This window comes from Chlorocebus sabaeus, chromosome 24 (genome assembly GCF_047675955.1).
Source record: "Chlorocebus sabaeus isolate Y175 chromosome 24, mChlSab1.0.hap1, whole genome shotgun sequence".
NCBI classification, from domain to species: Eukaryota; Metazoa; Chordata; class Mammalia; order Primates; family Cercopithecidae; genus Chlorocebus; species Chlorocebus sabaeus.
The window spans coordinates 76,838,180-76,851,775 of NC_132927.1; the positions used below are offsets into that span (position 1 = coordinate 76,838,180).

Sequence of the window (13,596 nt, forward strand, 5' to 3'; positions counted from 1 at the left end):
TTTTTTTTTTTCGTACATGTATTTTAAAAAACTGTGGCAGAATACACAGCATAAAATTGACCATCTTCACCGTTATTGAGCATACAGGTCAGTGGCATTAAGCACATTCACAGTGTTGTGCAGCCCGCACCCCATCTGTCCACAGAACTCTTTATCTTGGAAAACTGAAACTCTGTCCCCATTAAACAACTCCCCATTCCCCCTCCCCGAGCCCTGGCCACCACCATTCTACTTTCTATCTATCTCTATGATTTTGACTATTCTGGCTACGTCATGTAAGTGCAGTTATATAGTATTTGTCCTTATGTGTCTGGCTGAATTTACTTAGCATAATTTCTTCAAGTTTCATCCATGTTGTAGCAAGTGCCAAGGCTTCTTTCCATTCTAAGGCTGAATACTCTTCCACTGTATGGATAAAACACACTTTTACAATTCGTTCATCTGTCCATAGACACTTGGATTGCTCCCCTCTTTTGGCTGTTATTAATAATGCTACTATGAACATGGATGTACAGTATCTTTTTGAGACCCTGGTTTCAGCTTTGTGGGCGTTTACCCAGAAGTGGAATGACTGGATCATGTCGTAATTCTGCATTTAATTTTTTGAGGAACCATCATGCTGTTTTTCACAGTGGCTGCACCATTTGACATGCCCACCAGCAGTGGACAAGGGTTCCAGTTTTTCCACATCCTTGTCAATGCTTGTTTTCTGTTTTTTGATAGCAGCCATCCTAATAGGTACGAGGTGGTGTTTCATGTAAAAACTTAAATGGCATTGTACTTCGTATATGCAGCTTGACTTACGTATTTAATATTAACTTTTGTACTGTTTAACCATGTGAACCCTGTAGATCTAGCTTATTTTACTATTTAAATAAAATTAAACTCATATTCGTACATATTTTTGGAAGGCAGCAGTTCTCTGTGCCCCATCTCTCTCCCATGAATTCTCACTCCACTTTGAAGTCTTCTGGCTGTGTCGTGTTTCTAAATGTAAATACTGCTGTTTCTTGATTTTTTCAGTTTGAGACCCCAGCTATTGACCCTTAGTGAGGAAGAAAGAAACTGAGCTCTCTTCACATTTTTTGAAGGCTACTCTTGACCTTTTGTTTTCTTAAGTGTAGGCATTTACATAATCCCAGGAAACAAGGTTTCAGAGCTCTGATCCTTTGCATTCTGAGAACATTCAGGACTTGGCAGGTTGAATTTTCTCATTTTTAATGAGAAGGTTATCCCTGGGATCAGGTTTGTAGAAGTGCATGGGTGTACTTTGTTTGGGTTTTTCTCTTATTAAAGAAAATGAAGCTTGGTTTTCCTAATGGAACAGGTCTGGAATCCACGTTCAGCCATGTGCCAGCCATTATGCCATGTGCTGTGTAGCCATTACCTCCTCAGCCTTTACCACTGCCCTTGGGGTGATGCCCTTCTTATCCCCACTTCAGGGAGAGGGGGACTGAGGCCCAGAGAGGCAAAGCCACTCAGCCAAGGCCCGAGACCTGCCAGCAGCCATATCAGGTGGGAGGCACTTAGTTCTGACTCCCACGTGCTGGCTGCAAGTGCTCCTCTGCTCGGGTTCAGCCTCTGAGCTACCTGGGTGGTAGGTGAGAGCATTGCCCTCATCCTGCAGTGACAAGAAGGTAGGGGACTAGCACTGCTGAGTACCTCTGTGTGTCAGGCCCTGGGCCTACCCTGACATATTCTGAATTCTGTGGCTGTTCCCCTGGGCTGCACGGTGTGTTTGGTGGCATTTGCTGGGAGAGCTGGTGGAAAGCTAAGCTCAGGGGCTCTCACATGGTGTGGCCCTGGCTCTGGGAACATGCAGTTTTATACGTGATATCTTAGATAATTTTTCAGAAGTCATTGAGTGTAACAGGGTTTTCTCCCATGAGCCTCATAACCTCATATCCTCATGGAAGGCCAGGGTGGGAAGGAGAGACAGCACCTTCTCTCCCCCAACAAAAGGACAGCTGCCCCTATGGCAGATATTTCTACTTTGACTGGTTGTAAATACGAGTGTGGCAGGTTCCTTTTTGGATCTCAGTCTTATAGCAGAACCATGAAAATAGCCTGGCCTTGGGCAGTGTCCATGGCAGGACAGATGCCAGGGATGCAGGTGAGCCTGGGATAAGATGCCAGGGATGCAGGGGAGCCTGGGATAAGATGCCAGGGATGCAGGGGAGCCTGGGATAAGATGCCAGGGATGCAGGGGAGCCTGGGATAAGATGCCGGGGATGCAGGGGAGCCTGGGATAAGATGCCGGGGATGCAGGGGAGCCTGGGATAAGATGCCGGGGATGCAGGGGAGCCTGGGATAAGATGCTGGGGATGCAGGTGAGCCTGGGATAAGATGCCGGGGATGCAGGGGAGCCTGGGATAAGATGCCGGGGATGCAGGGGAGCCTGGGATAAGATGCCGGGGATGCAGGCGAGCCTGGGATAAGATGCCGGGGATGCAGGGGAGCCTGGGATAAGATGCCAGGGATGCAGGGGAGCCTGGGATAAGATGCTGGGGATGCAGGTGAGCCTGGGATAAGATGCTGGGGATGCAGGGGAGCCTGGGATAAGATGCTGGGGATGCAGGGGAGCCTGATAAGATGCCAGGGATGCAGGGGAGCCTGATAAGATGCCGGGGATGCAGGGGAGCCTGGGATAAGATGCCGGGGATGCAGGTGAGCCTGAGATAAGATGCCGGGGATGCAGGTGAGCCTGGGATAAGATGCCAGGGATGCAGGTGAGCCTGGGATAAGATGCCGGGGATGCAGGTGAGCCTGGGATAAGATGCCGGGGATGCAGGTGAGCCTGGGATAAGATGCCGGGGATGCAGGTGAGCCTGGGATAAGATGCCGGGGATGCAGGTGAGCCTGGGATAAGATGCCGGGGATGCAGGTGAGCCTGGGATAAGATGCCGGGGATGCAGGGGAGCCTGGGATAAGATGCCGGGGATGCAGGGGAGCCTGGGATAAGATGCTGGGGATGCAGGTGAGCCTGGGATAAGATGCCGGGGATGCAGGGGAGCCTGGGATAAGATGCCGGGGATGCAGGGGAGCCTGGGATAAGATGCCGGGGATGCAGGGGAGCCTGGGATAAGATGCTGGGGATGCAGGTGAGCCTGGGATAAGATGCTGGGGATGCAGGGGAGCCTGGGATAAGATGCTGGGGATGCAGGGGAGCCTGATAAGATGCCAGGGATGCAGGGGAGCCTGGGATAAGATGCCGGGGATGCAGGGGAGCCTGATAAGATGCTGGGGATGCAGGGGAGCCTGGGATAAGATGCTGGGGATGCAGGGGAGCCTGATAAGATGCTGGGGATGCAGGGGAGCCTGGGATAAGATGCTGGGGATGCAGGTGAGCCTGGGATAAGATGCTGGGGATGCAGGTGAGCCTGGGATAAGATGCCGGGGATGCAGGTGAGCCTGGGATAAGATGCCGGGGATGCAGGTGAGCCTGGGATAAGATGCCGGGGATGCAGGGGAGCCTGGGATAAGATGCCGGGGATGCAGGTGAGCCTGGGATAAGATGCCGGGGATGCAGGGGAGCCTGGGATAAGATGCCGGGGATGCAGGGGAGCCTGGGATAAGATGCTGGGGATGCAGGGGAGCCTGGGATAAGATGCTGGGGATACAGGGGAGCCTGGGATAAGATGCCGGGGATGCAGGGGAGCCTGGGATAAGATGCCGGGGATGCAGGGGAGCCTGGGATAAGATGCCGGGGATGCAGGTGAGCCTGGGATAAGATGCCGGGGATGCAGGTGAGCCTGGGATAAGATGCCGGGGATGCAGGTGAGCCTGGGATAAGATGCCAGGGATGCAGGGGAGCCTGGGATAAGATGCCAGGGATGCAGGTGAGCCTGGGATAAGATGCCGGGGATGCAGGTGAGCCTGGGATAAGATGCTAGGGATGCAGGTGAAACTGGGATAGGGCTGTGAATGCTGAGGGCCCAGGACTCCCTCCCGGCCGCAGGGATGAAGCAGGTGGGAAGGGTTGGGTAGGTGACTGGCAGACACAGGAATGCTATTTTCTTTTTTTCTTTTCTTTTAAGAGAGTCTCGCTGTGTCACCCAGGTTGGAGTGCAGTGGTGCAATCGTGGTTCACTGCAACCTCTGCCTCCTGGGCTCAAGCAATTCTCCTGCCTCAGCCTCCTGAGTAGTTGGGACTACAGGCATGTGCCACTACGCCCAACTAATTTTTTGTAGAGACAGGGTTTCACCATGTTGCCTGGGCTGGTCTCGAACTCTTGAGCTCAAGCAGTCTGCCCACCTTTGCCTCTCAAAGTGCTGGGACTACAGGTGTGAGCTGCCGTACCCGTCCAGAATGCTGTTTTCTTAACCCCAGAAAAAATTTGGGGAAATGATTCTCCCAACTTACCAATCCCAAGCCTTTACATTTCTGCAATGAAAAGTTTAACATCTAGATATAGATTTGATGGTAAAATAATGGGAATCTAATTCCAACGAGACCTTTTTCTTTCTACAGAGGGGTGGAGCTGAGTCCTGTAGATCAGGCCCTTGTTGTGACGCCTGGTGCCGTCTGTGTTTGCCTGCAGGTATGGAACGCCGTGGACTCCGGGCACTGCCTGCAGACATACTCCCTGCACACAGAGGCAGTGCGGGCCGCCCGCTGGGCTCCCTGTGGCCGGCGCATCCTCAGCGGTGGCTTTGACTTCGCCCTGCACCTAACAGACCTTGAAACAGGTGCGTTTCTTGTATCACCACCCTGAGGTGAGCTGGTAGCTCTCTCCCTGGGGAAGATTCTCTGGTGGGCACACAGCCACAAGCTGTATACGGTTGTGTGGCAGAGGGAGAGGGGCCTCAGGGTGGGCTCGTGCTCAGTGAGAGGGCTTCCAGACTGCTTGCCCATTGGAACTGCGACTCCCCACAGAGGGTGGGCCTCTGCCAGCCAACACAGAGGACAGAGCCCCAAGGTTGTCTGAGCCCCAAGCCATGGGGCTGGATAAAGAGGTGGCTTTTTAATCTACTTCTGACATGCAATTTGTGCTGAAATAGATTTAACTTTATCACTGTGTCCTTTGGTTGGAATCAGGTTAGAATTCCTGTCAATTCATTATCGTTGAAAGGCTGTGAGAAATGATTCCAGCTCATAAGGAAAGTCTTCAAACGAGTTCTGCTTTAATGCCCACACTGAAAAGGCACTTGGGCAAGATGGATTCGTGCTGGGTAAATCCTGAGGGGGCTCTTGACAAGCAGGGTGAGAAGGAGAGAGAAGTCAGTGGAAGGAACTTTCCTTACTGAACGCTCCTGTGCAACAGGCACTGTCAACACCCACTGCAGCCACGGCACCCAGTGGGCCCTGTCCGGGGTTTACAGTGAAGACAACCAGGGAGTGGCAGAGCTGGGATTCACACCTCTGCCATCTGACCCCGTTCCTCTCTTTCTCCTTTCCCCTCCCCTCCCCTCCCATCCTTCTCCTCCCCTCCCCTCCCCAACCCTCCCCCTCCTCTCCCCTACTCTCCCCTCCCCTCCCCTCTCTGTTCTCTTTCTCTCTTTCTTTTCTTCCTTTCCTTTTTAAAAATGTTTTATCCCCCTCCATTAAGCAGGATCCAGCTTCTTTCAGCACCACACTTCCTCCTCCCCAGAGCTCCTCCTAGGTCCTGTTTCTGCTGGACTCCACTGCCAGGAGCCCAGGGAGAGGCCAGACTTCACACCAGTCCCTGGGGCTCCCCTTGAGCCCTCAGGCCAGCATCTTGCCTGCCTGGCCCTGCAGTGGTGGGGGCTCTGGGGCCTGCCTCTCCCAGGGTCTGGCAAGACGGAGATGATAACTTGCTGGTCCAACCCCTGTTGCTCATGCCCAGCAGCCCCGGAGACGCAGAGGGAAAATGGAGAGCGTGGTTTGTTTCCACCTTGCATGTGGGTGGCCGTGCAGCTCCTTGCATGCTCAGTAGGGGAGAGGACAATACTGATGGTCACAGGGCCCTTGCCAGGTGCTATAGGCTTTGCACACAGCATGTCTAATCTTCACTGCAGCTGCCGGCAGTGATTATTTCCATTTTAAAGGAGAGGAAACTGAGGCTTAGAGGGGCGAAGCAGCTTGCTCAGTGCCTCCCAGTGGTGCATAGCCAGCAGGGATTTGAAGCCATGTCTGTGCAACTGCAGATCCTGTGCCCTTCCCACCGTGCCATGTGTGTGGCGGTTTCTTCTCATGAAGCACTTCCCTGGTCTTGCTGATTCTCTTAATCCCTTGCAGAGTGGCCAGACTCAGGGAGTTTAATGCCACTTGTTGATGGTGATGACTGGGCTGATGATGGTAGCACTTACTACTGAGCACCCACTATGTGCTGGGCATTCTTCTGCAGCCTCTATAGAGCGTCTCATTTAGGCCCCACTCACCTTTGAGACAGGCGCCATCAGAATCAGCTGTATACCCGCTGGCCAGGGGCACAAACCAGTAAGTGGCAGAGCCAGGATGCACGCAGGTCTGCCAGGCCCCAAAGCCTGCTGCCTGACTGTTACACTGTTGTCTGCATGTCCCATAAGATATGCCTGATAGAGGAGACAGAGCTGAACAAGACCCAGTGCCTACCCTGGAGAAGCTCCTGTCTGCTGGGGAAGACAGAAGTGCAGTCAATCCCAAATTGCAGTGATGGAGAAAGACACAGGAACTACAAGAACATCTAGCTTGGAAAATCAAGGAAGACTTCCTGGAGGAAGTGAAACCTGAGCTGAGCCACATATTAGGTGGACAGAGATTTAGGATGGAGGAGATATGGTTGATGAGGAGGAAAGTAGGTTCTTGCAGATGGAACAAGGACAGGGTCGTCACAGGAACAGGGTTCCATGTAGTATGCATGGAAACCAAAGCAGGATGTAATATGGGGTCCTGGGACTGGAGGAGATGAGTCTGAGGAGTGCAGGAGGGGAAAGCCCAGCCTGTGGGTCACATGAGCACATGTGGGTAGCACACTGCTCACAGAGTGACAAGCTCACTCACTCACACCGTTGGGTTACTCAAATCAAATTCATTTGATGGCATTGATGGGTTCATAGTGGCCCTTAAGCATTATTCTCTCAATCAACAGATGTTAAACAAATGCATGCAATTGTGTGTGTGGGTGGGTATGTGTGGATGTGTCTTGACAGGGGGTTCTGAAATTTTTAGACATTCAAAGAGGGTCCTCCTGCCTGACGAGTCAGGGACTGCCATAGCAGGTGGCAGGCGAAAGCCATTGCTGAATTTGAAGCAGGCAAGAGTCAGGGCTCGATCTGTGCTTTGAGTAGACCTCCTTGGTAGCTCCCGCTGGTCCTGGGTGACCTATAGCCCCTGGTGGAGAGTTGGAGTGAGAGGTAGAATGCCTTGCTGAGTTGGTGATAGGACTGCGTTCGGAGAACAGCTTGTCTGGCCCCAGGCCCAATGTGCCCCTCTAGCTATGGTGTGTTGTGGGTAAAGAAAAGCATGGCCCTGCCCCCAGGGCATTACCATCCAGTGGGGGAGGTGATTGAGGACTTCTTCACTCCATCCCTCTGCTAGGAATGGCGCTCACCACTGGGTTCATGTGTTGAAGGCCCAGTTTCATTCACTCTGCAGTTACTTACTGTGCACCCACTGCATGTAGGACTTGGTGCTGAGGCCACAGTGGAGAGTATGGTGGGTCCCTGCGAAAGAATGGTTGAGGGGTTTGGACCTCACCCTTGGGGAAGCTCCCCACACTCAGACGGGGCCTCTTCTGCTGAGGGTGGTTGGTTTCCATGTCCCTCTCCCTGGCTAGCATGGGAGCTCCATGAGGATGGGGTCCTGTCCCGGTGCTCTTTGTGTCTCTATCCTCTGGCCAGGGATGGCTTGGAGCAGCTGCTCAGTGCCTGTGTGGGTAAGATGAGCTGAGTTGGTCCTTGCCAGGTCCTCCTACCTGGGCAGTGAAGCCCATCAGGGACTGCCAGGGCTCCACCTGTGTCTCCCCCTTTGTCTCCTACCTCATCTGTGCACATCTCACCTCCAGCCCGGGTTTTCGTAAGTGCTCTCTTTAGCCACTGGGGTGGGCTCTGCAGCCCCTGTGGCTTTCGTCCCGCTTGGACTTACCTTGTCCTTTCTCTTCGCTGAGTCTGATCTCCCTTTTTACTGGATCTGCCTTTTTCGGCCCTTGGTGATTTGGCTTTTTCATTTCAATCTAATTAGAACTCCCTGCCAGGAGAAAGCAGTGCAGGGCGCTCTCACCGCAGCGCTTTGGGAATTAGTCACTCGGTGCCCATTGTCGTTAATGGGAATTTGGCGCCAAGGCCATTTATCCTGGTGTCCTCAATCAATACAGTTAAAAATCTGTGGGTTCTAAAATGTCAATACCCGGCCTGAAATATGGAGGGCCAGCAACATTTTATCTCATTAATTTATAGTTCTGACAGGCTGTTGGCTTATAGAACAACCATGAATCAACACTTAAATAAAACCTGCTTGCAATTATTTTTGGTGCTCTTGTTTCAGTCTGTAATCTTCCTAACAAAACGTCTGTGGCACCTTAGGTTGAGGTGGCCTCAGGGAACACTGGCTGACTCCACCAGGGCCCTGAGTGTCGCCTGTCTTATGAGTCAGCTGTGCCACACGCCAGCTCAGCCAGTCTCCTCAGAATCCCCCGTAGAGCTTGCTCAGTTCTAAGTGGTCCTGTCATGTTTATTGCAGACTCCAGGCCCTGAGGCAAGTGTCCCAGCCTGACCCTCGAGGATGCAGCTATAGAGGCGTTCAGGGCCTCTGTCCTTTACCTTTGTTGGCTGCAAAGGAGATTCCTCTTCCTGAAGCCCTGGGACCCTGGCTGGGCAGGGAACCCTGTCCTCCTTCCTGTGCATGGGCCAGCTCTCCTGATGTGTGCTGGCTCATCTGAGCCATCTGTGCAGTGTCACCTGGTTCTACCTCCCAGATCCTGGAGGCAGCATGTGCAAGAGGGCACATGGACAGGGTAGAGGTGTTGGCTCTTCTGCCTCCCTGAGCCAGGCCTCTTCACCTGTTTCTACCACACCACCTGGTGCTGGGGCTGTTGAAGGAAGCAGCTGTGATAACACATTTAGGGCACTTTGCAGAATGCCTGGCGCATGGTAGGTCCTCAGCAAGGAGCTCCTCTCCTCCTCTGTCACAGCCCATGAGGCCCTTGTTCTGCTAAGTTGTCCAGACGGTCCTTGTTGGCGGGCCATTTCCCCACATGGGGCCACTTTTTGATCATCATTCAGAAGCCCCTACTCGTCCCCTCAGTGAGCTTACAGATGTGCTCTTGGTCCCATGCATGGGTCTTGGGGGCAGACTGGGAGGAGGCTTTGGGCCATCATGGGTTCTCCCAGCATCTCCTCCACATTTCCCTTCCTCCTGGTGATGGAACAACACACGCCATTTATTAGGGCTCTCGAGTGAGTATGCAGACCCCCAGCCTGCCCGGCCTGACCCTCTCCAGAGCCCCAGGCACTCATGGCTACAGAAGGCCTATGGCCCTCTTCCTTCAGGTGCCATTGCCTACAGCTCTGCTGTCCCCAGCTTCTGACTGGCTCGTCCCGCCCTGGGGTCCCAGTGTCTTTTGGTGGGAGTCATGGTGTGTGGAAGTGAGCAGCCAACTGGGACTGGGCTCATAAATGATCATTTCTCCTTGCTTTCCAAGAGGTGTCTTCTGGTCTCTCCCTTGTTTTCAATCTATGACCGGGTGCTTCCATCACAGAAATGCTACAAGGAAAAAGAGAATGACAGGTTATCGAACCCTTGCTGTGGGCTGGGCCCTGGGCTGTGTGCCCTGGGTTCCAACACGCTGCCTGGCCTGTGTGGAGCTGAAATGAGTGAGTGGATGGTAGACACTTTGCTTATGTGACACGTTTAGTCTCCCCACTAGCCTGTGAGAGGAATGTTTTTATCCCCATTTCATGGACCCAGAAACTGAGGCTTAGAGTGGTCAGTGACTTTCTTGAGGCCTCCCAGCCAGAGGTGACAGAGCTGGGATCCAGTGCTGGCCTGTGACTAGTAGAGCTCCTGCTGTTGAGGCATGGTGTGGCATGCTCTCCCCACATCTGTTTCCCTGTTGTGAGCAAACAGGGAAACAACGGGGAACCCAACTTAACCTGACTTCTGGGGAGCCTGTTGGGCAGCAGCTGGCCACCTGCAGAAGATAACCTGTGGCCTCTGGGAAGAAGGAGTGCCCCAGACTGAGGGGGACTGATCCCTGTAATTAAGTGGTCCATGAAGGAAAGATGCCTCTCCAGCGATGGATGGCCACGCTCCAGTGGGATAAATGCTAGCCCTGATGACTTCAGACTACTTGACATGGGAAGAGTGAGAAGTGTCCAAATGAAATCCATGGCAAAGAGCCCCAAGAGCTCCTGGGCTTTGGAGAAAGGGCCAGAGAAGGAGGCTTCTTGTTGTGCTAAGCCTTTGAGGTGGTGCTGGCTCCTGCTGGTCCTTGGAAGAAGGGCCGCAGAGGGACCTGGGCTTCTCGGTTCTTTGGCTTTCTGGCACTGTGGCTGGAGTTCCCCTAGCATAGCTCAGGAGGACTTGATTAGGTATCCCTCAGGCACCCACAGACCCAGAGGAAGTAGAAGGAAGCTTGTGGGCACATTTACAAAGCATCTGATACTTATATGTACATGCTCCTTGAGTCCTAGGGATTGTTGCCACTGATCCAGAAGTGAAGGCTCAGAGGGGCTCCACGCCTAGCGAGGTCTGAGCTGATGAGGGTTCCCTGGCTGCCACCCTTCAAGTGCCTCCTTGTCCAGTGAGCAGCCACCTACTTTCTTGCCCACTTGTGAGTGGGTCTATTTTCCAAGGCCAGTCTCTGTTCCCACAAATATCCTTCCTTTCTGACTCTGAAAGTGCTTCTCCTCTGTCTGAATCTTGTTTTCTCTTTCTCTTTCCTTACTTCTTTGGAGTGAGAAGCTGACCCTAGTTACGGATATTAAATCAAATGTTATTAAACTTCATTACAACACCATGCCAGCCCTTAACTGCCACTTGGGAAAGTGCCTAGAGATCCTTCACATCTCCACAAACACAGCTCACGCCAGCCCTCTAGACAAAGAAAAGATGGTTTCTAATCCAAATTCTTGTTTTGTTCATGACCGTGAGTGCGCAGTGGTGATGTCTGACGTGTGTGTGTTTGGTTGCAGCTGCATCACAGTTTGGTGCCCTTGTCAGGTAAGGCTGCCATTATTGACTGACTCTGGAGCCCAAACGTGGTTATGGCATGTTTGCTATTGGAATGGCGAGTTCTGAGTTTCAAAAAACCAACTTACTGGTAAAGCACTGGGGTACACCTTGTTTGCAAGTTTAGAACTCATTATTTTTTAAATTTTTGAACATTCGGTCTTGTCCAGAGAATTAAAAGCAGTGACTGACACTGGTCTGGGCAATGATTTTTCGGATAGGACTTAAAGCACAGGCAGCAAAAGCAAATATAGGCAAATAGAATTACATCAAAGTAAAAAACTTCTGCACAGCAAAGGAAACAGTTAACAGAGTGAAGAGACAGCCCGTGGATTGGGAGAGAAAGTGTGCAAATCATACATCTGATGAGGGGCTAATATGGAAAATACATGAGGAACTTAAACAACTCAACAGCAAGAAGCCAAATAACCTGATTTTTAAAATGAGCAAAGGATCTGAACAGACTTTTCTCAAAGGAAAAGATATGAATGGCCAATAGGTACATGAAAAAATGCTCGACATCTGTAATCATCAGGGAAATGCAAATTAAAACCACAATGAGATATCACCTTAAACCTGTTAGAATGGCTATTTTCAAAAAGACAAATGATAGCAAGTGTTGTTGAGGATGTGGAGAAAAGGGAATCCTTGTATGATGTAAATGAATACAGCTATTTTGGAAAATAGTATGGAGGTTCTTCAAAAAACTAAAAATAGAATTACCGTATGATCCTGCAATCCCATTTCTGGGTGTATCTCCAAAGGAATTGAAATTGGTGTGTGGAAGGGATCTCTGCACCCCCATGTTCATTGCAGCACTGTTCACAGTAGCCAAGATACGGAAGCCACCTCGGTGTCTATCAGCAGATGAGTGGATGAAGAAAATGTGGTGAATATTCACAATGGAATACTCTACAGCCTTAAAAAAGAAGAGTGTTCTGTCATTTTTGACAATATGGGTGAACCTGGAAGACATTACAATAAGTGGGATAAGCAAAGGCACAGAAAGACAAATCTCACTTACATGTGGAATCTAAAAAAGTTGATTTCGTAGAAGCGTTGAGTAGAAAGGTGTTACCAGGGACTTGGGGGTAGGGGTGGATAGGGTAAGTGGAGATGTTGATGAAAGGGTATAAAGTTTCAGTTTGACTGAAGGAATAAGTTTTAATGATCTATTGCACTGCATGATGACCACAGTTAATAATGTGTATTTCATAACTGCTAATAGACTTTTAACATCCTAAAATAATAGACTTTTAACATCCTCTCCACAAAAAAATAAATTAGTGAGGTGATAGATATGTTAATTAGCTTGACTGAATCTTTCTATAATGTATATACAGATGAAAACATCACATTGTACCACCTATACATGTATAATTATTATTTATCAATTAAAACTAATTTACAATGAAACAAAAGAGAATGGGAAGGAAAGAGCAGGTGTAAGTACGTTATTAGAAGACAAATTTTCCAACTTGGTTAAAGTATAATGGAAAAAAGAAAGACAAATTTTAGAAAATGACTGCAACTACTACTGTTTCTTCTGTTATTACTATTATTGCAGTGCTACAGCTACTCTTTATTGGGCGCTATCATTTGTCTGGGGCTTAGATCTCCTACATACATTATTTCTAATTCTCACAACCACCTTTTGTGATCCTGAGTCTACAGATGAGGATACCAGGGCTGGAGAGGATTGCTGGCTGATGCAGGGCCACAGCTGATAGGGAATGTTCAGATGCAGGCCCAGCTGGCTCTCAGGCCAGACCCTTCCCAGGCCTTTGCCCGGATTGCCAAGATGGCCCCTGTTTCTGATGCACAGAGTTTGCTTTGAAAGTTAGTAAGCTTCTTTTCTCGTTAACTTTGAGTCAGGATGGTGAAATTTACAGCTGGCTGAATACTTCCCAGAGGATGAGTGTAACGATATTGATTTTAGCGAAATGAGTCATATGCCTACTGCCTGGGAACACAAGCTCAATTACCACAAGCCAACAGCATAAGCTTTCCCTTGTCAACATTTTTCCTACATGTTCATGAGTCTGTGGATGTGAACAAAGCACTAGGAGAAGGAAAGGTCACGAATAACTGGCGGGGATGCAAGGTAGGGTGCCGAGACCTGGCCTTGAGATTAGACGGGGCCAGTCTCCGTCTCAGCGTGGCTGACTCATGTGGCTCTGGGCAAGTCTTTCACCTCGCTGAGCTTCCGTTTCCCTGGCTGTGAGAGATGGGTTAATTACACCTACCACCCAGGTTGCCGTGTGATGCGTGCAAGCTCCAGACAGGCCTGGAGGTAACAGGCTCCTGATAAATGTCGTTCCCCCTCCTTGACTGTGAATTGCTTTGCCAGGTCTGCCTCTGAGCTCCCTGGAGAGGGGGACATGAGCTTCTCTTTTCTCTCCTGGAGACCCATACTTGGGTTTCATGTGACCTGGATCAAATACCTATTATGTGCTAGGAACTAGACTGGGAGTCATTCATGCTGA

The 13,596-nt window shown here is 50.6% G+C and overlaps 1 protein-coding gene across 6 annotated transcripts in view; it reads left to right on the top strand.

Annotated features, from left to right (window-relative positions):
- Positions 1–13,596, top strand: part of WDR25 (WD repeat domain 25) — a 154,178-nt gene that overhangs the window by 91,492 nt on the left and 49,090 nt on the right. For all 6 annotated transcript variants that reach the window (XM_007987845.3, XM_007987846.3, XM_007987847.3 and 3 more), the window contains exon 3: positions 4,542–4,689. In XM_007987845.3, coding sequence (XP_007986036.1) covers positions 4,542–4,689 — 148 coding nt within the window. The remainder of the gene's footprint in view (positions 1–4,541; positions 4,690–13,596) is intronic.